This window comes from Vicia villosa, linkage group LG4 (genome assembly GCF_029867415.1).
Source record: "Vicia villosa cultivar HV-30 ecotype Madison, WI linkage group LG4, Vvil1.0, whole genome shotgun sequence".
NCBI classification, from domain to species: domain Eukaryota; kingdom Viridiplantae; phylum Streptophyta; class Magnoliopsida; order Fabales; family Fabaceae; genus Vicia; species Vicia villosa.
In genome coordinates, this window is record NC_081183.1 from 187,172,178 (window position 1) to 187,196,805 (window position 24,628).

The 24,628-nt window shown below is 31.6% G+C and overlaps 3 protein-coding genes across 8 annotated transcripts; 2 read left to right on the forward strand and 1 right to left on the reverse strand.

Annotated features, from left to right (window-relative positions):
• Positions 1-4,456: 4,456 nt before the first annotated feature.
• On the forward strand, positions 4,457-7,601 carry LOC131596397 (putative uncharacterized protein YDL057W). Of its 3 annotated transcripts, XM_058869036.1 has the most exons (7): positions 4,457-4,638; positions 4,746-4,828; positions 4,926-5,047; positions 5,824-5,988; positions 6,223-6,316; positions 6,433-6,702; positions 6,950-7,601. In XM_058869036.1, the coding sequence occupies exons 1-6, from the start codon at positions 4,510-4,512 to the stop codon at positions 6,677-6,679; spliced, it is 840 nt and encodes a 279-aa protein (XP_058725019.1). In that variant the 5' UTR covers positions 4,457-4,509; the 3' UTR covers positions 6,680-6,702; positions 6,950-7,601. The 3 variants fall into 3 exon arrangements, with proteins under 3 accessions (XP_058725019.1, XP_058725018.1, XP_058725020.1); XM_058869035.1 differs by having other exon boundaries at positions 6,433-7,601; XM_058869037.1 differs by lacking the exon at positions 6,950-7,601 and having other exon boundaries at positions 6,422-6,575.
• An 8,606-nt stretch (positions 7,602-16,207) lies between these two features.
• Positions 16,208-18,027, forward strand: LOC131596398 (delta(8)-fatty-acid desaturase 1-like). Its single transcript, XM_058869038.1, has one exon. It carries the CDS (start codon positions 16,316-16,318, stop codon positions 17,672-17,674), a length of 1,359 nt encoding a protein of 452 aa, XP_058725021.1. The 5' UTR covers positions 16,208-16,315; the 3' UTR covers positions 17,675-18,027.
• Positions 18,028-20,557: 2,530 nt separating this feature from the next.
• LOC131596399 (uncharacterized) lies at positions 20,558-23,153 on the reverse strand. 4 transcript variants are annotated; one of them, XM_058869039.1, is made up of 7 exons: positions 22,822-23,152; positions 22,621-22,720; positions 22,422-22,542; positions 21,399-21,520; positions 21,155-21,286; positions 20,904-21,068; positions 20,558-20,824 (listed from the first exon to the last, which is right to left on the reverse strand). In XM_058869039.1, exons 1-7 carry the CDS (start codon positions 23,144-23,146, stop codon positions 20,797-20,799), a joined length of 993 nt encoding a protein of 330 aa, XP_058725022.1. In that variant the 5' UTR covers positions 23,147-23,152; the 3' UTR covers positions 20,558-20,796. The 4 variants fall into 4 exon arrangements, with proteins under 4 accessions (XP_058725022.1, XP_058725023.1, XP_058725024.1 ...); XM_058869040.1 differs by having other exon boundaries at positions 20,904-21,063; positions 21,155-21,276; positions 22,822-23,151; XM_058869041.1 differs by lacking the exon at positions 20,558-20,824 and having other exon boundaries at positions 20,910-21,063; positions 22,822-23,153.
• Between the last annotated feature and the right edge of the window lie 1,475 nt (positions 23,154-24,628).

Below are 24,628 nucleotides of genomic sequence, written 5' to 3' on the forward strand. Positions count from 1 at the left end.
TCCAAATGGGACATCGAGAATTATTCCAAAGACAATGACTTTGGATTGTGGAAGGTGAAGATGTAAGAAATACTAATTCAATAAAGGGAAATGGATATTGATGCATGCAAGCCTTACATAAGTTAAGAAGACCAAGATGATGCAAGGCCAGAACTGTCATTATCTTGTGGAGTGAAGATAAAATATTAAGGGAAGTCGCGAGGTAGAAGACCGCGACTGAGATGTTGGTCAAGCTTGAATCATTATATATGAAAAATTCATTGGATCACAGATTGTCTCTGAAACAACAACTTTATTCTTTCTGTATGGTGGAGATTAAATCTAATATGGAGCAACTAGCAAAATTTCACAAAATCATTCATGATTTGCAAAATATAAATGGGAAAAATTAAATATGAGGATAAGAATCTACTCTTATTAAGTTCATAACACAGATCCTTTGAGCACTTTAAGGATTTATTGAAAGGAAAGAACTATTATTTTGGATGAAGTTCAGATGACCGTAATATCAAAGAGTTATCAAAGTTGAAATATTTGAAGGTTGATTATAGTGGTGAAGACTTAAGTGTCTCAAGAAGGAGTTAGATTAGAGGAAACCATAAAGGAAATAGATCTAGGGCAAATTATAAATCCAAGGTTTTTGAAAAGTCAAAGTTTACATGTTTCACTTGTCACAAAATCGATCACTTCAAGACAGATTGCCCCAAAAGAGGGAACAAGGGTGATCCTATTCATATTTTGATCGCCTCGAACAAAGATGGTTATGAAAGTGTTTATGCAACTAGTGGTAACAAGTTTGGAAATAAAGAAGATTTGGGTTATGGATTCAATTTTCTCTTATCACATGTGTCCAGGGAAAGAATATTTTGAAACTTTGAAGACGAAATAAGATGGAGGTGTTCATCTTTTAAACAATAAGGCTTGCAAAGTTCATGGTATTGATACAGTAAGACTAAAAGTGTTCAATGGCCATGAGTTTCTTCTATGGAATAGAAGGTATGTTCCCAAACTTAAGCGAAAATTATTTTTCATAAGCATGTTTGATGATCTAGGATGGTGCACTAGAATTTAATATGAGGTGCTGAAAATTTAGCGTGGTACATTAATAATGGCTAAATCGTCCAAAATGTGTGGGTAGTATATTTTGGATGGTTCCACTGTTATTAGTCATCCATCATTAGTTAGTCAATACCTTCCTGATAAATCTAAGTTGTGGCATATCATGTTATGGCATATTTCAATGAAAGAGGTTTAGTTGAACTTGCTAAACAAGGTTTGATAGGGAGTAAGAAGTTAAATAAACTATAATTTTGTGATAACTGCATTCTAGGAAAACAACACAAGGTGAAGTTTGAGAGTAGTGTGCAAAATTTTAGTAGACTTTTGAGTATGTTCACTCAATCTATAGGGTCCGGAAAGGGTGGCAACTCAAGAGGGTGGATTATATTTCCTCTCTATTATTGATGATTTTTCTAAAAGAGCATGAGTCTGCATTCTGAAAAGTAAAAGTGACATGTACATTTCAAAATTTTAATGAATGATATACTCTTATAGTGAATCAATTAGAAACTAAACTTAATGTATTAAGAACCGAAAATAGCCTAAAGTTTGTTTTAGATAAGTTTAGTGAGTTTTGCATGAAACATGGTATCAAGAGGCATAAAATTGTTGCAAATCCCTTTAGTTTGGAACCACATGGTTCATACCCAATTATTTCCTTGAACTTTCTGTTTTGTCATATTACACTGCTTTTACTTTTGGCTATTCAACTAAAATTTGATAAACTAATCTAATTAAAACTTATTCATCCTGTCAAATATTAACATACTTCTTACTATTGGCTGCAAACTTCAAAATTAAACAATGTTGATACAACTATTGACTTTTGGTGTTTATTCATGTTCACATACGCAAATATTACAGTCACATAAACTTTATATTCTTTTGATTTTGTAATCTGCATTGTTGTACTCATAAAATGAAGACTATCATCGCAAAGCATGTGAGCATGGCCTTGGTTCATTGATCCTAACACTTAAAAGATCTCATCTACAGTTTAACATCATAACAGGTTGAGAAATGTCTTTATTTTGCATATTGTGAAATTTTATTTTGTGCCCTACTTTTTTTATGAATTATTGTGGTCACTAGGACCATCAACACATTTGGAAGTTCACACTTGAATCCAAATTTCATCAGTAATATATCAGGTACTGCAATAACTAATTACAAGACCCTATATACAATTAACCTTTTATTTACCAACATTAATGCAGTGAAGTAACTCAATATGGTTAACAAATTAAACCCTTGCAAAAAAAACAATAACTTTACTGCTAGGCTTGTTTGTAATTCTGAAATGTATTTACTGATTGGGTGTACATACCATTTAGGATTCACTTAATTAGGATATGAAGCAATATGTATCATCTCAAACTTAAGTGAATATAATCACAAGGTTCTCACACCTAATAGTGTGAAAACACAAACACTATATATTCCTTTACCATCACCCTTTAGTTCATATAACATATTCAAATGTGACATAAATGCATTGCTCTCAGTGGATAATGATTTGAATTTTATAGTGCAACCTTAAACCCAGACCACCATCCTTCTTACATTAGGATAATTCATCCCATGCCATCCAACGAATACCTTTATTATTACTACCTCCCCCACCAGAAGGAATCCAACATCTTCTCAATATCTTTAACCACCCCATATGGAATTATACACACACTCATGATATAAGATGGAATAGATTGCAAAACTGATTTTATCATCACCTCATTACCAGCCTTAGATGGAGATCTATCCCTCAAAGAATTGATCCTCTTCCAAATACGATCCTTAATAAAAGAAACGTCTCCTTTTTACGCCTGCCAATCAGAAGACAATCCCAAATGCGTACCCGTCCCTAACACATGACGAACACCCATAATATTAGCAATGTTCTCTTGGGCCGGTATACTAAGGTTGCGACTGAAGAAGACCTCGGACTTGGTTAAATTAATCTCTTACCCTGACGCATTAGCATAGATCATCAGTATCTCCATAAGGTGAGACACCTCCTCAATAGTAGCCCTGCAAACCCTACATGATGATTGATAAATTGATAAATTGATATATATATATATATATATATATATATATATATATATATATATATATATATATATATATATATATATATATATATATATATATATATATATATTGATAGGAACGGAAAAGAAATATCTAAGTTTTGACTCAATTGACAAATTTTAATTCTTTTGAACATTTAATTCTTGAATTATTTGAAAACTTTTGCCTTGCCTAATCATTCTATCAAGTTGAAAATAAGCACAACTATTATATTGTTGAGAAATTTGGATCAATCAAAAGGTTTGTGTAATGGTACAAGACTAGCCAATCATGTCATTAAAGCAAAAATTATTTTAGGAAAAAATATTGGAAACTTATTTATATTCCAAGGATGTCATTGTCACCTTCCCAATCACCATGGTCTTTCAAGCTTGTCAAAAGACAATTTTTTATTATTGTCTCTTTTGCCATGACTATTAACAAGTCTCAAGGACAATCATTGGACCACGTCGGTTTGTACTTGCCGAAAGAGATTTTTAGTCACGACCAACTATATTTTCATAAAGTCAAAAGCAAGCAAGGGTTGAAAATCTTGATTCATGACAAAGCGAAACAAACTTTGGATATTACCACATTATATTCAAAGAACTTTTTTAAAACATCTAAAAAGTATATATAACTTAAATATCTAAATGGAATTTTCATTTAAATTTCATAATATTTCCTCTTCTATTATTTTTTCTTTCTAACTTCATCTTATTTTCTTGCAAATTCTCTATTTTTACTAATTGTGTGTCAAAAGATTTTCGCTTTATAATTTTGTTGTTCTTATTTTCTTGTAGTTTGATATGTAAACTTCTTGATCAATACACAAAATTTCTTATAATGTTATTCATATCATTTAGAAAATGCTACATCAAATATTCGATACCGCACGCAAGGATATGTTATTAGTTTTCTAACAATATATTTTTTGAACGCAGTTTTCTAACAATATATTAATATCAAAAAAATCATAATAATTACTACATTGAAATTTTCAAAAATAACACTTATAAAAGAACAGAGAAGGAAGTAATTAAACAAATAAATAAAAGAGGTTAAAGGTAGTGCACTGACAGTATAAAAAAGTTTTACACTGTCATCCAATAGAAACAAATCGTTTTGCCATGTCATATAAGTTTTTTTAAAATTACAGTCTGACTTGTCCTGATTCATGGTCGTGATTGGTTGACAGTGTAAAACTTTTTTACACTGTCAGTTCATCACCCATTTTCTCTAAATAAAAAACTCGCCCAACATAAGCCAATCATATATTTAAGCCAAAAATCTTATAGGTAATATCCCAATTTTTAAAATTTAAAATTCTAACTTGATTTGGAATAGTACAATTCCTTTTTTTTTTTTCTTGCAACTGGTATGGGTGATTTTGGCGCACAAAAGAGAATCGCCGTAACAAACCACCACGGTGAAAACCTCGTCGGAGTATTACACGACGCTGCTTCCACCGCACTCGTCATCGTTTGCCATGGTTTTCAATCATCCAAGGTTCTCATCACGCTCTTCCCGTTTTCCACGTTAACCTAATTTCAGAAATCTTCATTATTGCATTTCAGAATCGTTTTATGTAAATTCATGATTTCACTGTTATCTAGGAAAGGATCCCCATGGTGAACCTTGCTGGTGCTCTGGAAAAAAACGGAATCAGTGCTTTTCGCTTCGACTTTGCCGGAAACGGGTAAGATCCTCTGCAATGGAAAATGAACAAAGATAATTTAATATTGAACTATTTTTTATTTTTTATTTTGCTAAGGACTCGTTATACTGTGTTCTAGGGAAAGTGAAGGTTCGTTTCAGTATGGTAACTACTACAGAGAAGTTGAAGATCTACGAGCTATAGTCCAACACTTCCGTGGGGAGAAATATGTAATTACTGCAATTGTTGGTCATAGTAAAGGTCAGATTACTGTTATGCACTTCTTATTATGTGAAACTGAATTTTGGAATGGACTGAACTGACAACTCATAGGGATATTTCAATGGCGGTTTGTAGTTGTTTTCTCTCTTGATACTGTAACACATTTTGATACATTTTTTTGTTCAGCTTCTCTTTAATAGAGGCTATCAATATCCTAAAAGTATGTGATGGCATTGTTAGTATACACAGTTTAGATACGTATCGAGTTTTGGATGTTTAATATTGTAAAGAAGAAGTTATAACCAGAATGATTGTTTGTCAGAGTTGGGTGTAGCATTGATCTATAGGTAAATATGACAGAAAACTGTCTAAGATATGGCAGGGACATGTACAATTTATTGGTAAAAATGTTTGAGAAATTATTAGAGAATACTGATTCTAAAGACAAAAAGAGGACAAAGTTGACATTGATGAAACTGAATATATAATAATTATACAGTTTAAGTGGAGATTATGGTTTTCAATAGGTTTGCAGAGAATGTCGTCTTTGGTAGGTTTGCAGGTAAATGAAACTGAAGTTCCCTATGAATGTGATAGAATTTTCCGTTTGATTACAAAAAGTGGACCAATCTCACATATGAAACTGTATATATAATAAACAATTATACAGTTTTAGTGTAGAATGAAGTCCTCCATAGGCTTGTAGGAAAATGGAACTGAAGTTCTCTGTGATTGTGATAGAGTTTTTCCTATACAAGTCTCTCATAATCCTCATTTTTTCGTGTTATTCACACTCAATGGAATGGTTTCTGCAGGGGGTAATGTGGTTCTGTTATATGCCTCAAAATATAAGGATGTTCATACTGTTGTCAATATATCTGGGCGGTTTAACCTAGCAAGAGGCATGGAGAGTCGCTTGGGAGAAAATTTTATACAAAGGATGAAACAAGATGGATTTATCGATGTTAAAAATAAAAAAGGTGAGCAATGAAATGTAAATATTCGTCTATCATCTATTCATCTATCATTTGTGGATCAAATCAGCATGTCTTGATAAACTTTTTCTCGCTTCTTTATTCTGTTGCTGCCGTGAACATTTTGACTTAATGTTTAAAATGAAAAAGGGTAGAATTATATGCTCTCATGTTACTGACAATCTCTATTGTTGTTGAATGTTACACCTCTTCATCAATATGTTGCTTTTCTTGTGGTAGGGAAGACTGTGTATCGTGTAACTGAAGAAAGTTTAATGGACCGTCTAAATACTATAACCCATCTTGCCTGCTTATCAATCCCTGAAAATTGCAGGTAAGGTTTGTGATTACATCTAATAGCATACAGATCTTTCTCTTCCTCATAAAATTTGATGTCAAACGCTTCTTCATTCTTTACAGTTACTAATTACTTGATCAGTATTGAAACAGGGTGTTGACAATTCATGGATCCATGGATGAAACTGTACCTGTAGAAGATGCTTTAGAGTTTGCTAAGTTCATATCGAATCATGAACTGCGCATCATAGAAGGGGCTGATCATGAATATACTTCTCATCAAGATGAATTGACCAGTTTAGTGTTGGACTTTATCAAGGTTCATAATGATAAGGAAAACAATACATCTAAGCAGACACGATTCCGAAGAGTAGATAAACCTATCCATTCACGTTTCTAATACTTGCGGAATATGCGGATCTGGTACCTCATTTTAACCTAGCCTTCTTACTAATAAAGAGGACAGACTCGTCCTATTTCTTGCATCTCTAGTGCCCACCAGACAGCCAATAATTATTAGCTGTCAGAGTTAAAGAAAATCGACCAATAGTTTCTCATTATTAGGCCTCAACAATTACACATCTGACGAGAACTACCGCATCATCACTGCCAGGTTATCAACCTGACATTATACTCTTGTTGTTAAAAGTTTATGCTCTTCCATTTACAGCGGATTTTATTATCACAAGCGAGCAGACACAAGTAACAAGCAATTGAATGGCAACCACCACAACAATTGATCCTGGAGGCAAGGGCGGGGCCAAATGTCCAACTCATCTATGCGATTTGACCAGAAAAAATTATGACACCTACTTTAGTATGACAAACATGTTACTAAATGCAGGAGGGGGGCACACAATATTTCTATCTTACATGCTAAAAACTTGAGAGACACAGTACTTTATCATTGCATTATCAAGGGAAAATTTTTGGGGGGTCACTGTGCTTCCCCTTAGAATGGCCCCTGCTTGGAAGCTGACTGTTTGTTTTACAGAGTTGAGAGGACATGGTACCTACTACAGTACTGCTGTTATAGATATAATTTTGGCCACAACACGAGTCAGTAGATCTTGAGGTCAATATTGTTTGGAAGATTAATGTGCCAACTTAATCAATATTTCTTGTAGCTGTCACTATATAAGGATGTATGGAAAAGACCTACTTTTCCCTAACACATTCATTCATACATAAACAAACGTGATTCCTCACTTTTTGTGTCTATAGAAGGGATATGATTTTTTTTTCTACCATTAGGGATGTGATGATTTGTTGTTGAGTAGCGAATGAAACGAGTTTTTCAATTCACCTTCAAAATTCCGGAACGGTTTTTCTGATAGTGTATGTTTGGTCAAAATATATGTAATTGAGAAGTTTTCTTTTGGGTATGGCGTATTTTGGTTAATTTGAGGATATACATAGTTGGATTTTTTAAAAAAAAATTCTCCAAATCCGTTAACTCTAATTTTCAAATATAGTGAGATCTATTGTATCCAATGGGAGTTGAGTGCTATGGAAGGAATTTGGTTTTTACAATAGCCAATCAAAGTATAAGTTTTAGCTTTGAGAGGTTTTTAAATTTAGCTTTTGACATACAGATCTTGAAGGAACTGGAAATACCTGGAGAAAAATAGACTAATCAATTGATGAAAATAGAAATCTAATTACCTTTTTTATTGCTCCTTTTATCATATTTTAGATGTTATACATAAACTAATTGATTGTCTCGAATTATTTGTTATATATTTATTTTAATATAAATTATTTGTTATTTTAAAGTAAATATTATTTAAGTTTATGTCTCTAAGTATTATTTGAGGAAATTAATCTTCTCTAAATTTTTGCTTCTCTTTTACAACATTAATTTACAATGATATTATGAAGTTAAAAAGGCATATATAAGAAGATAAAAAAGACAAAAAAGATATATCAAGATTCAAACAAACATGGAGGCTAAAGATATTTTGCATAGAAATAAGCATCTTCGTATCGTATGGCATATTCTAAAAGCTGTAGTCGTGGTACTAGGTTGCCACAACTTTTTGTTTGGTTGGGCTCATACTTTGAGCATGACTATTATTCTACGTGTTATAGTAACAAGTGTTTCAAATATAATATTAAAGAATTTATAGAAAGAAAATAAATAACATTTTTTAATTAAACTCTATCTTGTTTGAAACTGTAGTATCATTTTGGACAGAAAAATAAACATTGTTTTATCCAAATTTGTATTTAAGATAACGTAGGAAGTAAAAGCAGCTTCCTATCTTATTTATTGCATTAATTAAAAAAAAAGTTGTTCATTTCCTTCAATATGTACCCTACTTGCATCCCCTTGTAATTTCCTTTGGAGTGCACCAAACGTTCTCAATTTTCAATGTTTGTTTATGTTGAATAAAGTGACTAACATTCATTCAATCACCCTTATCTTCTTCATACATAAAACAACTTCTAATATCTTTTGTCAAACAAATTATAATATTTGTTTTTCAATAGAGAGCCTGTTTTATTTACAGCTAACAACCTTTGACAGATGTATTCATAAATTGTTCGCTGTCCTAATTTTGGATATTTTTCCTCTCTTGCCTTTAAACCACATGATGCTACTTGATTTTTTTTTCCTTTTTTGGGTTTTTTTTTTTTTAAATTTTACTAATACGACTATTATTCCATTTTCTGTTTTTATAATGACTAGAATGTAATGGTCAAAGATTCTTGTATATTTTAAAAGAAAAATAAAACTATTTCTAGACACGGATAGAAGAAGATTGACCAAACTCTCTTTCAAAAATATTTCAAATACAGATTATTTGAGTAAGTTTTATCTAGACCAGTAGACACAATATCAAATAAAAAATATTTCATCGCACAAATGTTTTTAATATCATATAATTCTTTTTTTTTTTTTTCATTTTATTAGCATGTGTAAATATTTTTTAAGATAAATACACAATTCATCTTCTAAAAAATACAAATTTCTCTATCAAATAAATATTTTTTTTATTTTAAAATTAGTCGGCAATTATTTGGCGTAGCCACAACGTTTATAATAAAAAAGGTCTAGATTTTTAATAAATTTATTTAATTAAAAAGGTAAAGTCACATGCCACAAAAAAAGTCTTTTAAATTTATTAGACCGACCTATTTAAATAAATAAGAATAAATTTATTATTATTATTATATTATATTATATTTATATTTTGAAATAAAATACAAAAATAAATTTTAATTATCTTGAAGAATTTATAAAGATAAACTGAAAAAACTTATGAATAATGTCATTAGTTGTTTTTATAAGTTTTGTTAAACAAATAGTATCGCATAATTTATGTTAATATGTAAATTTGAATAAGTAAATACAAAAAAGCATTTAGTCTCATTGATATTTTAATTTGTTAGTCTATATAAATATTAGTTGAATTGTTTATTTATAAAGGTTCAAATAAAATATGTTTTTATGCAGGCTAATAGGTCAAACAGGTCTTCGAAAAAGACATACTCCAGCCTAAAAATAAATCTATAATAGACCACAAAGTTTTATAATTTTTAGCAGGGCAGACTCATATTTGACAAAGTTTAACTTGGTCTAACCTATTCTCACCCCTATTACAACGCTATTGTGTTTTGCCTCTATATTATAATATATTTATTAAAACTTTGAATATGTTTGTTTTAGCTTTATTTTATTTTTTTTAATTTTCAAAAATAGATTTTATGAAATTATTTTTTAAAATATTTCAAATATTTTTATATTAATTTTTTTCTAAATCGAAAGACTAATTTTGACATCTAATAACATAAATATATATTATTATAAATTAAAATTTAATTAAAATTACAATTTTTTCCACAAAGTTATATCTCAAAAATGATTCTTTAAGAAAAGTTATTTGAAATAACTTCAAAATTAAGTGATATTTTAAAATTTTGATATTCAAAATCTTTTTCAGTAACATGATAAATGTCTAAAATAACATTTTAAGAATAACTATTCAAACCAAATTTTTATTTGAAGCTTTCATAAAAAAAAATTTTGTAATTTTTTTTTTACAAAAATTATGTAATACTATAAAAAAAATTAAAAAAAGGAAAAACAAACGGGTCTCTTATTTTATTATATAGTTCTTAAAATATTTTGAAAATATATATTTAAATAAAAAATTATTAAATATTTGTTTATTTAAATAATATTTAAAGACATTTAAATGTTTAGTTTTTTAAAATAAAAGTTTAATGGTAGTGTACAATCACTATAAAGAAGTATTACACAGGCATCTAATCAGAATATTTTAAAGTGTCAAATCATACAAGTAATTTAAAATTTACAGGCTCACTTGACGGAATACATGATTGTTATTGATTAACAATGTAAAAACAATTTACACAATGCATAATCTCCTTTCTCTTAAAATAATAGTCAAATAGATTTAAATATTTATTTTATTTAATAATATTTAATTTTATTATAGTTTTTAATATTTTGAAAACGGCTTGTTTTGTATGAATGAATTTGAATTTGAACATTCATTCTAAAAATGTTCCAAAAGCCTACATTATTATAAAAACAAGGGATACATATGATTGAAAAATGTTTGATCATTTTGGCAAAGAAGAATGTGTTGTATTGTGTCTCTGATGCAAAGTTGAGAAAGAGTTCACATTATTTGGTGGGTAAGCAAATTATAGTTTCCTTTATGTCATCCGAACCAAAGAGGAAATCAAAAGTATTGGATTTAGTATATTCCGATGCGTGTGGTCCGATGAAGACACGGTCACTTGGTGGTGCATGTTACTTTGTGACATTCATTGATGATTGTTCTCGGAAAACATGGGCTTATACCTTGAAGACGAAAGATCAAGTGTTAATACCTTCAAGTCGTTTCAAGCATCGGTTGAAAGAGAAACGAGGAAGAAGATTAAGCGTATTCGAATCGATAACGGGGGAGAGTATACTGGACCTTTTGATAAGTATTGTCAAGATCGAGGTATACATCATCAATAGTCTCCTCCAAAGACACCACAATTGAATAGGTTAGCCGAAAGATTGAATAGAGCTTTGGTGGAAAGGCGAGGAGTTTACTTTCCCAATCAAAGTTGTCGAAATACTTTAAGGGAGAAGTATTGAGCACGGTTGTACATATTTTAAACCTTACTCCATGTGTTTCGTTGAAGTTTGATGTTCCAAATCATGTTTAAAGTGGTAAACATGTTTCCTACGACCATCTTCGGGTGTTTAGGTTCATGGATTATTTGCATATCCCGAAGGATGAGAGATCAATATTGGATGAGAATTCAAAGAAATGTGTGTTTGTTGGGTATGAATTTGATGAGTTTGGGTATCGATTCTTTGATCCGGTTCATCGGAAACTTATTCGTAGTCGTGATGTCGTATTCTTGGAGGATTATACCATTGAGAACATCGACAAAGTTGAGAATAAAGATCTGACTTTTAAAAACGAAGAAATGGTTGATACAGACTCAACTACTAATGCTCCTACCCCTATCACTTTCGAATATGTTCCTATTGAAAATTAAGGTATGGATTTGAATTTTAATAATATTTTAAATCCTAATGATATTGTTGATGTAGGTGTTATGGAAGACGTTCTTGAAAATGAGGTTGATCAAGAGGTTGAAAGTGTTGAGCAACCGGTTGCTTCTAATGAGTTGAGGTGGTCTACTTGTGATAAAAGGTCTTTCGTTTGATACCCCTCAAACGAGTATGTTTTTCTTACCGATGGTGGAGAACCCGAAAGCTTTAAAGAAGATTTGAAGGATGAGAACAAACAGGAATGGACGGAGACCATAAAGGATAAAATGCAATCACTTCGTGAGAATAATACTTTTGAGTTAGTGAAGTTGTCAAAGGGTAAGAGAGCATTAAAGAATAGATGGGATTATCAAATTAAGCTAGATGAGTGTACTTCTCAACAAAGATACAAGGCTCGCTTGGTGGTAAAAGGTTTTAAACAATTGGTAGATGTTCACTTTGTCGAGATTTTTGCTCCGGTTGTGGAGATGAAATCTATTCGAGTGGTTCTTGGGCTAGCCGCTAGTCTTGATTTGGAAGTAGAGCAAATGGACGTGAAGACAGCTTTCCTTTACGATGATCTACATGAGGAAATTTACATGGAGGAACCAGATAGATTCCGAGAGAAGGGCGAAGAAGACTATGTTTGCAAATTGGTAAAAAGAAGTCTTTATGATTTGAAACAAGCACCTTTCCAATGACATCAAAAGTTCAAATTAATGATGATTGAACATGGGTACAAGATGACCATGGCCGATCATTGTGTGTTTTTTTGGAACTTTTCATAATGTGATTTCATTATTCTCTTGCTTTTTGTGGATGATATGCTAATTGTTGTAAAGAATATTTCAATAATTAAAGAGTTGAAGAACACTTTGAGTGAATATTTTGTTATGAAGGATTTAGGAGAGGCTCGGGAAATTCTTAGTACTGAAATTGTTGGAGATTAAATGAGAAAAAATTGTACTTGTCACAAGAAATGTATGTGGAGAAAGTCCTTCGGCGTTTTAGTATGAATAAGGCTAAAGCAGTGAGCATTCTACTTGCTTCTCATTTCAAGTTTAGTCATAAACTATGTCCATCTACGGATGAAGAAAAGTTTAGTATGAAGAACATTTTGCACTTGTCGGTTGTTGGTAGTTTGATGTATGTTATAGTTTGTACAAGACCCGATATTGCTCATGTCGTGGGAATGGTGAGTCGTTATCTCTCAAATCCAGGAAAAGATCATTAGGAAGCCGTGAAATGGGTGATGAGATATTTGTGTGGTTCTTCCAATTTGAAGCTAACTCTAGGATGCAAGAAGCTTATGTTGGTTGGGTATACGAAGGTGTTACCTAGGGGAAAGTTTAAGTTTTTTCATATGAAAATTGGATTCATGTTGCCCTCATACTAGTCGGTCGGGGGAGATTGTTGGGTTATCCCACCTATTTAGAATGACCCAAATGGATGTGGGTTAGTGGCTCATGTGCATGTAAGCTTTGTTATTATCCAACAAAGAGGAATAGAGTTTTGATGTGAGAGACAACAAGAAAAAGTAGAGAGATGAATGAAATCTCGCAGACCTATTTCAGCACAGAGCAGTTCTACGAAATCGGAGCTTGCGCATAATCCAACGGTCGGATCGTCCTGAAAATTTGTCACAATCTTCATGACTCATAGGAGTACATTCTGAACGATGGAGACTGGATTCTGAGCTTTCTAAGTCCGTTTGTAGAGTCCATATTTGAGGTGCGAATTTCTTGGTGTGTTTGAGTTGTTTTGTTTCTCTTTGATTCTTGTTGTATTTCAAGATTGATTGTAGATCCTGATGATGTGTTTATGCATGCCTCTAACTAGTGTTAGAGAGAACCTTGATTGTATCTATTGTTGATTATAGTGGAGATATTAAGTAGCATACGGGTCTCGTAATTTTTTACTCCTAGTTAAGGAAGAATCTTACGTTTGTGGATTTCTTTCCAACAACAACTACGAACTGAGTTGTTTTAACGGCCTCATAGATATCAGGTGCCCACATATATAGAGTCAAAAGAGATATGGAGTCCGAAGGGGAAGGGGTTTTATTCGGGGCTTAAGAGATGGAATAGATAGGGTCCTAAGTGTTGAATTCGACGCCGGGAAATTAACACGAAAGGGAACAAAGAATTCTCGGAAAAATAAAGTGTTCTCTGAACTGATCGTAAAAGCTTAATATATCTTTTAAATAGTTTAAAGACCACAATTTTATTAGTAAGTAGTCTCTCCGTCTCACAATAGGTGTCCTCTTTGAGATTTTCACATGTTTTAAGAAAATGATTAATTATGTTTATTTCAATGATAAAATGAGTCTCATTTACTAAAATAACCTTATTAGTAATAGGTAGTGGAGTACTTAAATAAATTAAAATACAATAAATAAGGGTAAGTTAGTGAAAAAAAATAATAAATATCACATTGATACTTTAAATGGATAAATAATTTGAGACAATAAAAAAGATGTCACCTATTGTGAGACGGAAGGAATAATATGTTACATATTTAAAATATAAATTTTCTAATGTCTAATAAACAAACTTTTTTTTTTTGGTTTATAAATAGACAAACTTTGAATTATCTTTTAATAACTATTATATACTATATTACTTCAAAAAAAATTAAATAGTAGTATCAAATACATCAACCAATAGTTAATAAAATTACTCTACCTTTAAATTATTTTATAAAAGTAATTTTAAAATGAAGAGCGTAGATTGGCGTCAACTTAATTTGGAAACGAGAGAAGCACTCGGTTGGGCCTGAGCTCAGGAGCGAGTCGTGCCGACTTGTACGTAATAACAACACATTCACATTTCACACAGATTTGAAATGAAAGAATCTTTTACAACGCTGCCAAAAGCGTCGCTATCAATGCATCCTACAGCACATGTGGAATTCTTGTCCTATAATCAACTACGTGGAACCTCACTTGACTCATTTTTTCAAACCACATCTCTTTCCGTCTTAATCATCCAATTTTAGAAAAAAATAACTTCATAATTTACAATTAGAGTAGATGATAAATAGAAAGAGGAAAGATTATTTTAATTATAAATTAAATTTGGATGCTTTCAATGGATTTTTGACTTTAATTACAACTTATTAATAAATTAAATTCAATGAATTTGTCTAAACATTAATCAATCAATCAATTGTGAATGCGCAAAAGACACTCTTCAAATATTTTAAATAAAGATAATATTTTTAAAAGAGTTTAAAGGTAGTGCATTGACATAAATTAATTTTACACATACAATCAATCAAAATTCTTACATTTATCATGTCATATTAATTTTTTTAAATTTAAATTATATTTTAATTAAATACATGATTGTGATTGGTTGACCGTGTAAACCTATTTTACACTGTCACTGCATATTCCTTTTTCTATTTCTAAAATAAATAAATTATTTCATTTCAAATGTATTTAATATAAATATGCTAATGAGTGTCTAGTTTATCATTTTAATTTCTCTTGTATTCACTACAAATCTTTATTAAAAATTTATATTTTTAAATTCTTAGCGAGCACGTCCCAGGAGATACTTGGTAGTATTTTTTCAATTAAACTAAAAAACTAAATAAATAATATTATGATATAATTTATCATGTTAAAACATAAAATTATAAGATATAAACTTTTTAAAAGAATTTAAAATAAAATTTGAAAACATTATTTATTTATAAATATTTACTACTAGTTTATATCAATTTACATGTATAAATAAATGTTGTCTTGAAAAATTATAATTTTAATCAATTATTTATATTTATTTAACTCAATTATCACATATCAATTGAACCATACGATCACCTTTTTAATTTTTAAATTAAGTTCTTTCAAATAATTATTATAATTATTAGTTTGATTACAATAATATTTTTTCTTTCTTCCCTTCTTTAACCATATTGGAGGGAACAAAGAAAACATACATAAAACAATTTTATTTTTGATAAACAATAGGGCATAATACTACTAGTTTTAAACTTTATTATATCATCATAATATGTATTTCATAAATACAATTTAATTGATAATTATATATATATATATATATATATATATATATATATATATATATATATATATATATATATATATATATATATATATATATATATATATATATATATTCAATGTATTTTGATAACACATATCCCATCTTAGAAATTCTCTTTTTCTTCACATTCAAAATATCTCAACCTCTCTTCTAGATTATTTGACCAAAACAAAATATTATTTTTTTGACCTAAATTTTTTTATTTTTGCAAGTAATTTATTTTACAGCTATAATAATTGAATTTAAATAGTAAAAAAAAAGGGACCTACTTTACCTTGATTAGCTAGTCCCCACCCATAGAACATAGTCACAAAATAATCACTTGCCAACTTATTTTCCTCTACAAAAGATTGAAACCAGTAAACTCACCACACACTTTTTTTTCTTCTATCTTCTCTCTTTTCTCTTCTTCTCCTCTTCTTTTCCACCTACAATGGCGGAAACTGAACCGTTGCAAAAACCAACCTACATTCCTCTCCAAGAGCTTCAAAAACACAACAAACGCGGCGACGCATGGATCGCCATTGACGGCAAGATCTACGACGTTTCAAAATGGGCCAACCACCACCCCGGCGGCGAGACTCCCCTCCTCAACCTCGCCGGCCAAGACGTTACCGATGCGTTCCTCGCTTTCCACCCTCCCTCCGCCTACAAACGACTGGATGCATTCTTCACCGGGAATTACCTCCGTGATTACACCGTCTCCGAAGTCTCTCGTGATTACCGGAGTTTGTTCTCCGAGCTCACGAAATTAGGGTTGTTCGAAGATAAAGGACACGGTGTTTTGATTTTGCTTTCGTTGATTGTTGTTATGTTCTGTGTCAGTGTTTATGGTGTTCTGTTTTCTGATAGCATGGTTGTTCATGTGCTGTGTGGCGGGTTGATGGGGTTTCTGTGGATTCAGAGTGGGTGGCTTGGTCATGATTCTGGTCATTATCAGATCATGGTGAACAGGAAATGGAATCGGTTTATGCAGATCCTTTCTGGGAATGTTCTTGCTGGTATAAGCATTGGGTGGTGGAGATGGAACCATAATGCTCATCATCTTGCTTGTAATAGTCTTGATTTTGATCCTGATCTTCAGCATTTACCGTTTTTCGTCGTGTCGTCGAAGTTTTTTACCTCGCTTACATCTTGTTTTTATGGTAGGAAGATGAACTTTGATTCCTTTGCTAGGTTTCTGGTTAGTTACCAGCATTGGAGTTATTACCCTGTGATGTGTTTTGCTAGGCTCAATTTGTTTGCTCAATCGTTTTTCCTGTTACTGTCTAATAGAAAAGTTCCTAACAGAAAGATGGAGCTTTTAGGGTTGCTTGCTTTTTGGATTTGGTACCCTTTATTGGTTTCCTTTTTGCCGAATTGGCGTGAAAAGGTTTTGTTTGTGCTTGCTAGTTTTGCTGTCACTGGTATTCAACATGTTCAGTTCACTTTGAATCATTTCTCTGCCAGTGTTTATGTCGGGCCGCCGACCGCACATGATTGGTTTGAGAAGCAAGCTCATGGAACTCTTGATGTGAGTAGTTCGTCTTGGATGGATTGGTTTCATGGTGGTTTGCAGTTTCAGATTGAACACCATCTGTTTCCAAGGCTTCCGAGGCGTAATCTGAGGAAGATTGCGCCGTTGGTTAAGGATCTGTGCAAGAAACATAACCTTCCTTATACTTGTGTGTCTTTCTGGAAGGCTAATGTGCTTACCGTTCAGACGTTGAGGAATGCTGCTTTGCAGGCGCGGGATCTTACTAAACCAGTTCCGAGAAACTTGGTTTGGGAAGCTGTTAATACTCATGGATGAAACAGCGAATTCGAGTGAACCTTTGTAAGGTTTTGCTGTATTTGAAGAAAGAATAATAACAGATTTGCAAATTGCTTAGCAGCTTAGATTTGATCGATAGTTGTCTTAGCTGCGTGATTTTCTGTCAAGTGATAGGTTAGAAAGAAACTACTGATACTGGTTCATTTGAGGTTTTATAGATTTTTGTATTTTGTATTTTGCTTATCTTCATGATTGAAGAGTAAGATGTAAGTGCAGTTTAGTTTGTATGTTTGATTTCCTTATGCAGCAATGTGTATTTCTACTACATAACGATTTGTGTTATGCCTGGGAATTCATTGTTGTTTGGAACATAAATAGTACTTTATGTTAAATTTGAATTCTCTGAAATGAAATATTTTTTGCCATTTCATGGCTCCTCTCAGTTTTGTTGAACTGTTAGTAACTGGTGCAAGCAAATGGTTGCTGATTGTTGCCTCTATTGTGGGATAATTGAATTTCTTATGTCTTAAATTTGACATCTTTTCTACAGCATAAATTGGTTTTTGAACTAAAAGTTAAAGGGGTTGTTACACATAAAAGGGTGGAAAGATTCTCATTTTTGTAATGCTTCACCTTTTGGTGATATGTAATATGGTTATGCTATCAAGAGTGCACTTCATTGGTTACATGTGTTACTAATTGATTGCTAATTTTTTAGTATGTAGTTAATGGATTTGGATTTCCCTACTTTGGAGACCATACTAAAGTCACCTACTTGTGAAGATGCATATCCTCATCCACTCATAGGGTAAGGGTTTTCACCTTTAAGATATTCACATCATGAAGATAGATGTATTCACAAACAATGACATATCCTTATTTAACTGTCTATGTTCAAGACCAATGAAGGGACATATTTATTGGTTACAACACAATCATGATCTAACTAGAAGGGACATATTTCTTGGTTTTATGCAGTGGTTGAGCTTTAATTTTATTATTGGAGTTACTAACTTAAAAAGGTTGCTTATAATCTGATATGAATTATTACTCTTTAGTTGTGAAAATGCGAAGAAGCTTCATTTCTTAACTTACTATATGTTGCTGATGGGAGATTTTTGTTATCTTCTGTTCATTATGGGCTCTAGAAAACCAGATACCATAAAATATGTATCATTTGTCAGATTTAGCTATGGTTACTTCCAAAACTGCTTATGTACCAATTTGTTATCCTGTAAAATCATTTTCTTGGTTCATGTTTAGCCACAATCTTGATATCATGTGCAGGATAAGGAAGCTGTGCTGATGTAGACATATGTAGTACAAGTGTTTCATTGGCATCCATGTTTTTATAAAGCAACTAGGGATTGTGAATTCTTGTTATGCTTTTTTACATTGTGCCAATTAGATATTTGCACCAGTAGTTTTTCTACTGCTTATGATAGGGATTTGAGCATATTATAGTGATTATTTTTGTTTTTGATGACAGAACATGCATTCTGGTTGTGTTGAAGACAAACTTAGATCTCAACATCATCTAGGGTGTAAATTTTGTGACAATAACACCCTTTTTCTGATGTGTCACAAAATATCTCATTATTGCATGTGACCAATGTGAGATGGGGTCCCCCAGTTTTCCAGGAAAAAATGTGCATTTTGTTAATGAAAAGTTGGAATATAAATTTGAATTTGAAAACTTTATTTTATTTTATTCTGACTATAGTATTATTAAATATTAATATATGATGCTCTAAAACACTCGTATAAAGTATAAACTCGGAGGGGCCAAATGCAAATAAAATATTTATTTGAAAGGAAAACTTAAAATACTGAAATCCTCATCTCCATGCCAGCATGACAAAAAATCTTCAAACACGAAAACAACAAAAATCAAGTCTTATTATACTAAAGGTATGTTTTGATTGATTTATTTGAACTTATCTTATGCCATAAATTTTGTGACGCTGTTTATAAGAGCTTATTAAAATAACTATAATATTATTCATAATTTTTATGAACTTATTTTTATAAGTTCTGAAAGATAACTTATGAAAATAATTTGTAGCGTGTGTAGAAATAATTTTATTTTATTTCATATTTCAGTTAGAAAAATAGTTTACTCAGGTTTTTTTTAGTAAGTATTTATTTTGATAAGCAATTGTGCTATTCGCTCTAAATAAGTTGTTTATCCATATAAGTGAAATCGACTATGATGTTTAGCTCCACTTTCACAAGATCCAGAATCAATTTTGTCCACCGCTAATTCAAACACACCCTATATGTATCAAGACTTCATGATATGACTTACAAATTTAATAATCCTATAATTTACACAATTGTGTATATCCCCTTGTTCTCATAAATTGAAACTAAAGTATTTCTTCTCCATTTCATCCGATGTTCTCATAAATTGAAACTAAAGTATTTCTTCTCCATTTCATCCGATATTTACTTTGACCTCAAAATTTCGTTAAAGAGTTTGATAAATCACTAAATACCTCTATCCTTCAAACGCACTCAAATAAAAATTTTCAATTAGCTAATAATTTTACAACAAATGTAAAGCACTCATAATTTCTGGATTTTATTCTTGATTTTGAGTAATGACCAATATCTGATTGAAGTCTTGGCTACAACCAATAAGTTTTTATGATTTCAAGTGAAGTTATGTTTTGATATGAAGTAGATATACTACTAAATTACTCTTGGAGAAACTTGAAAACCACACATATTTATTGGGCACAGACAATAGAAAACACAAAGGTACATCAAAATAATAATCAAAGTATCAAAACCTGTGCCTAAAGTATATCAAATTTTGAACTAGATGTATCCCATAAACTCCCTGTTTGGTGCTTTACTTAAATCAATAGAAATACATTCATATCTGCATGTGAGGTATTTAAGAATGAATCCTAGGGATTTGAAATTTGACATGAACTTGTGAATTCCATTTTATTTGTCTCTCTCATTTCATTGACCTATGAAAACAACTCAATTAAGAATTCTAATCTGTTACATAATATATCTTCAACATGTTTTTTGAGTCTAATATACAGAAATGATCTTTGAGTTTAATATACAGCTAAATTTGTCAGCTCAAGAAGTTATGTTACATAATTTCATCACCTTTGGAAATTTAAACTCTTTTCTCCAACTCTTCAAAGCTGATCTTTAACATCTCCTAATCTGTAACCATAAAAGTTTATCAAAACCAAATATCACAAGAAACGGAAAAGTCCATCTAATATTATCATCATCAAAATACCTTTTGAACTTGCGTTCCCTATAGACGAGCATCACACTAAGTAGAAACGGGATAAGCGCTAAGCACAAGTGTTCCAAAGAGTGCCCGCTGATAACGTAGTTATTTGCGCGATAGAGTTTCCTGTCCGAAACAGCTTCAAATTTTGCTAGCAGATAAATTCCTGCGCTAAAAAGATTAGGACTCGGCATAAGTTTAGTCATAAATATTTGAAATCCATGAGTAAATAAGTGTTACAAAAGTGTGAGGCATACCTATTGATGAAAACCAATATCTTGAGTGAGTATAGTTGGAGGGATACAAAAATGCTACTGCTGCAATAGCTAAAGGAAGAACTAACTGGAACATCAAGCAGAGCCGAATATCCCCGTAAACTCTGCAACCAACTAACTAGCATATCATAATTCGGCATAAAAGTTAGCTGCCACTTCAACACTTCAAAGTATATAACAATAAGCATGAGACTATTATTTAGAGGAGGAAAAAAGAAGAACTAACCGTTCATAAACTACGCTGGTAAAGGCTGCAACAAGGAGGGTACACATACAACAAAACCCAATCCGCTGACCAATTCTCTCGACTACCAAACTAGAGAAAAGTGAGGAATATGCCACCATCATCTGCCATTAGTAAAACCATTGAGCTTCTTGATAAAGTGGAAGAAAAAAAAGGTAACTAAGAAGTACCACTTGCTTTTCAACTAGCAAAAGAAGTGTTTTGTTTGGTTTTATTTGGCGGACTAGTTTTTAAACGAAAAATGATAAAAACACCTTCAACTTAACATTTTCGCTTTAAAAGTGTTCACTTCTGTCATAAACTAAACAGATGGTGCAATTAAGGGGTGCTTTAACAGCTTATTTGGCTTGTGTGAGAGTTTGGAATGACTTTTTAAAAAAAACTTATAATACGTTTATACGTTGTGTTCAGCTTATTTCCAAAAGATCATATCATAAGATATAGAGAGCTTGTGCGGTGTTTTCTACTCATCCTCTCTACAAATATAGAAATAAAGAAGCATAAGATTATGTACATAGCATACACAGAAACATTTATATTATAAGTGCTTGTTAAATAAGTGCTTAATTAAGTTCTTTCTGTTTGGATAAACCTCTTAATTGAACACTTAAAACATAAGCACTTATCATATAAATGCTTTATATTTGGTATGAATCAGGTATCCTCTGTGCACGCAACTGGTTAAACTAGGGGCTAGATTTGAACCCAAAACCAATAGTTAAGCCAGAAGAGATCTTTGCTATTTCATCCAAGTGCTCTTGGGTATCATATAAGTGTTTATGAATAAACTATTTATACACCGAAAGATAAAATAAAGGTAAACTGTTTTCACATAAGCTATCCTAGAAGGAATGGAAACAAGCTGAAAAGAGCTTAAGAACCTGTCATAATTTGCTTCTATAAACTTTGTGAAACAGTCTCATTACTTATAGAAAAGGAAAACAACACAATAATCACAAACATATTCATATAGAGAGGTATGTTGTAATGGAAATGGTAACGAACCGGCAAAGTGTCCCACAAGACCCTATTGTTATCAGGCTTCAAATGGTAATAAACAGAACCAAAAGCCACCCCTGTAATTCCAACATAGAATAGTATCCAAGCCCATGTCTCTGCTTGAGAACTAAGAAAAACATCAACAACAAAAACAATTCCATAAAACACATCTCATATTAGAATCTAATCAAAGTAACTAACCAACCTTATGGTAAAAAAACCTCCTTCAAGAGTGAGAACTAAGCCAAGAACACCCACAACTAAAAATGGGAAATTTGTGATCACATTCACCGTATTGGGGACTCCTGTGAAAAACCCAGAAACCAAAATCATCCAAACTAACTAACCCAAAAAGAAAAATGAAATCTTTTTCACAAAATAAAAAAAAGAAAGTGAAAGTGATTACCGATAAAATTGCGCAAGTCAGCAAATTGGTGGTACTTGAGAGAGCGTGGAATTTGGGGAGAGAAAAGAAAGAAGGAGATGGAGAAGAGAAATGTAACAGCAAAAAGACGATGAGTTGTTATCTTGAATCTTCTGAATTGTTGTTGTTGGTTCGAAAGTGATAAACAACTCCAACTCAAACGCATCATGTTTTTCTCTGTCTGTTTTCTGTGTTTTTTTGCTATGTGTTTGTTGTTGCTGGTGCTTGTTTCGGTTTCTGTTTCTTGGTATCGGTTTGGTAGAACACAAGAGAGAATCATCAGAAAATGACAACCTAGTCCATTCATAAATCAAAATCGGAATGAAGTTATAGTTTGGAATTATTTTTTTATGAGATTATTAATTACTATTTTAAACATAATTTTACAATTTTTTGGGAGGTGTAGATCCAAATTCCATATATTATATGTTTCACACTTATTGTGTTTTTCTTGTTACAATGTTATTTGACAAACAAATGTGATTATGCAATTTTGTCATTTTTTTTAAAGGGTGGTGCTACCTACACCCCATTTTCATGTAGTTATCCCAGATCTTATGAAAATTCAAAATGGAGACGCGTCATTTTTCTCAAAATAGTCACGTAGTTTTAATATCTTGATATCCTTTTACGGTTCGGAGATTGAAATTTGATTTATATTTTTTCATAATCTTGCATATATGAGTATCTTCATGATTAAAATATTAATATTGAAAAACTCTGTCAAAATTACATTTCATTCTCATTCAAAAATTTTACTTGCAAACAACATTCTACTAAATTTTGACATCAAGAGGTGCAAAAAAGATCGAATTATAGGTAATGTACATGTATTTCATTGATCATTGAAGAGAAAATCTAGTTTAATTTTGTTTGAAATATGAACGTTGCGGCCAGATTTTGAAATGTGAATACGTATTGAGGAGGTTTACACGCACTAGAAAAGACTTCGGTTTGATGATTATGGTGTAGTCAAGGAGTGTAAATCAGTTATATCTATTATGACAAAATGAAAGGTGTGATTCAATAGATATTTTTGAAAGTAGATTATAACATGAAACCGCACATCAACGAGCTGCTGCGGAAGATTGCTTACCCAAAAACCACATATATGAAACCACTTGTAGAACTGATAAAAACAAAAAGTATTTCTAAGAAGGTCAAACCAACATCAAGTGGAAATTCAACCAAGCGGTCTCCTTCCTCTTTCGAGCATGTTGAATCACTTTTATAAAGGTTCAGTCAAATCAAAATCACCTACTCCTCTCCCCAAGAATTGATATTGAGAGTTTCCGATAATAGTTGAGAGGTTTTAGTAGGAAAGACTCATGAACCCCCATATACAAGGAAATATTGGTTTATCTTCAACCAAATGTTACAAGACGATGGATGTGGGAGTTTGTATCTTTTCTTTAATATAAATTAGAGAGTGAAGCGATCAATCTTCCTTCTCAATGGTGGATTAAAGCGGTTAGTCTTCTTTCTACGAAGACGGGCCTTGGAGCGGTTAATCTTCAAGTTTAAAAAATCTGAGCTCAATACCTTGGTCTTAATTGGGCTAACCAAAAACCTTTGAGATTTAACCGAGATGATCTCTAACCTATAAAACTTTTAATATCGGGCTAAGCTTCAACCTATCTTGGTTTTAACTTGGTTGACCTATAACCTATGAATATTTAACACTGGCTAATCTTCAACAAAACCTAGGACTAGTCACATAATCCCCAAATATAAGTTTTTATAGGATGAGCTTATAACTCAAATAAATCACAAAATTGACAGTATTCAA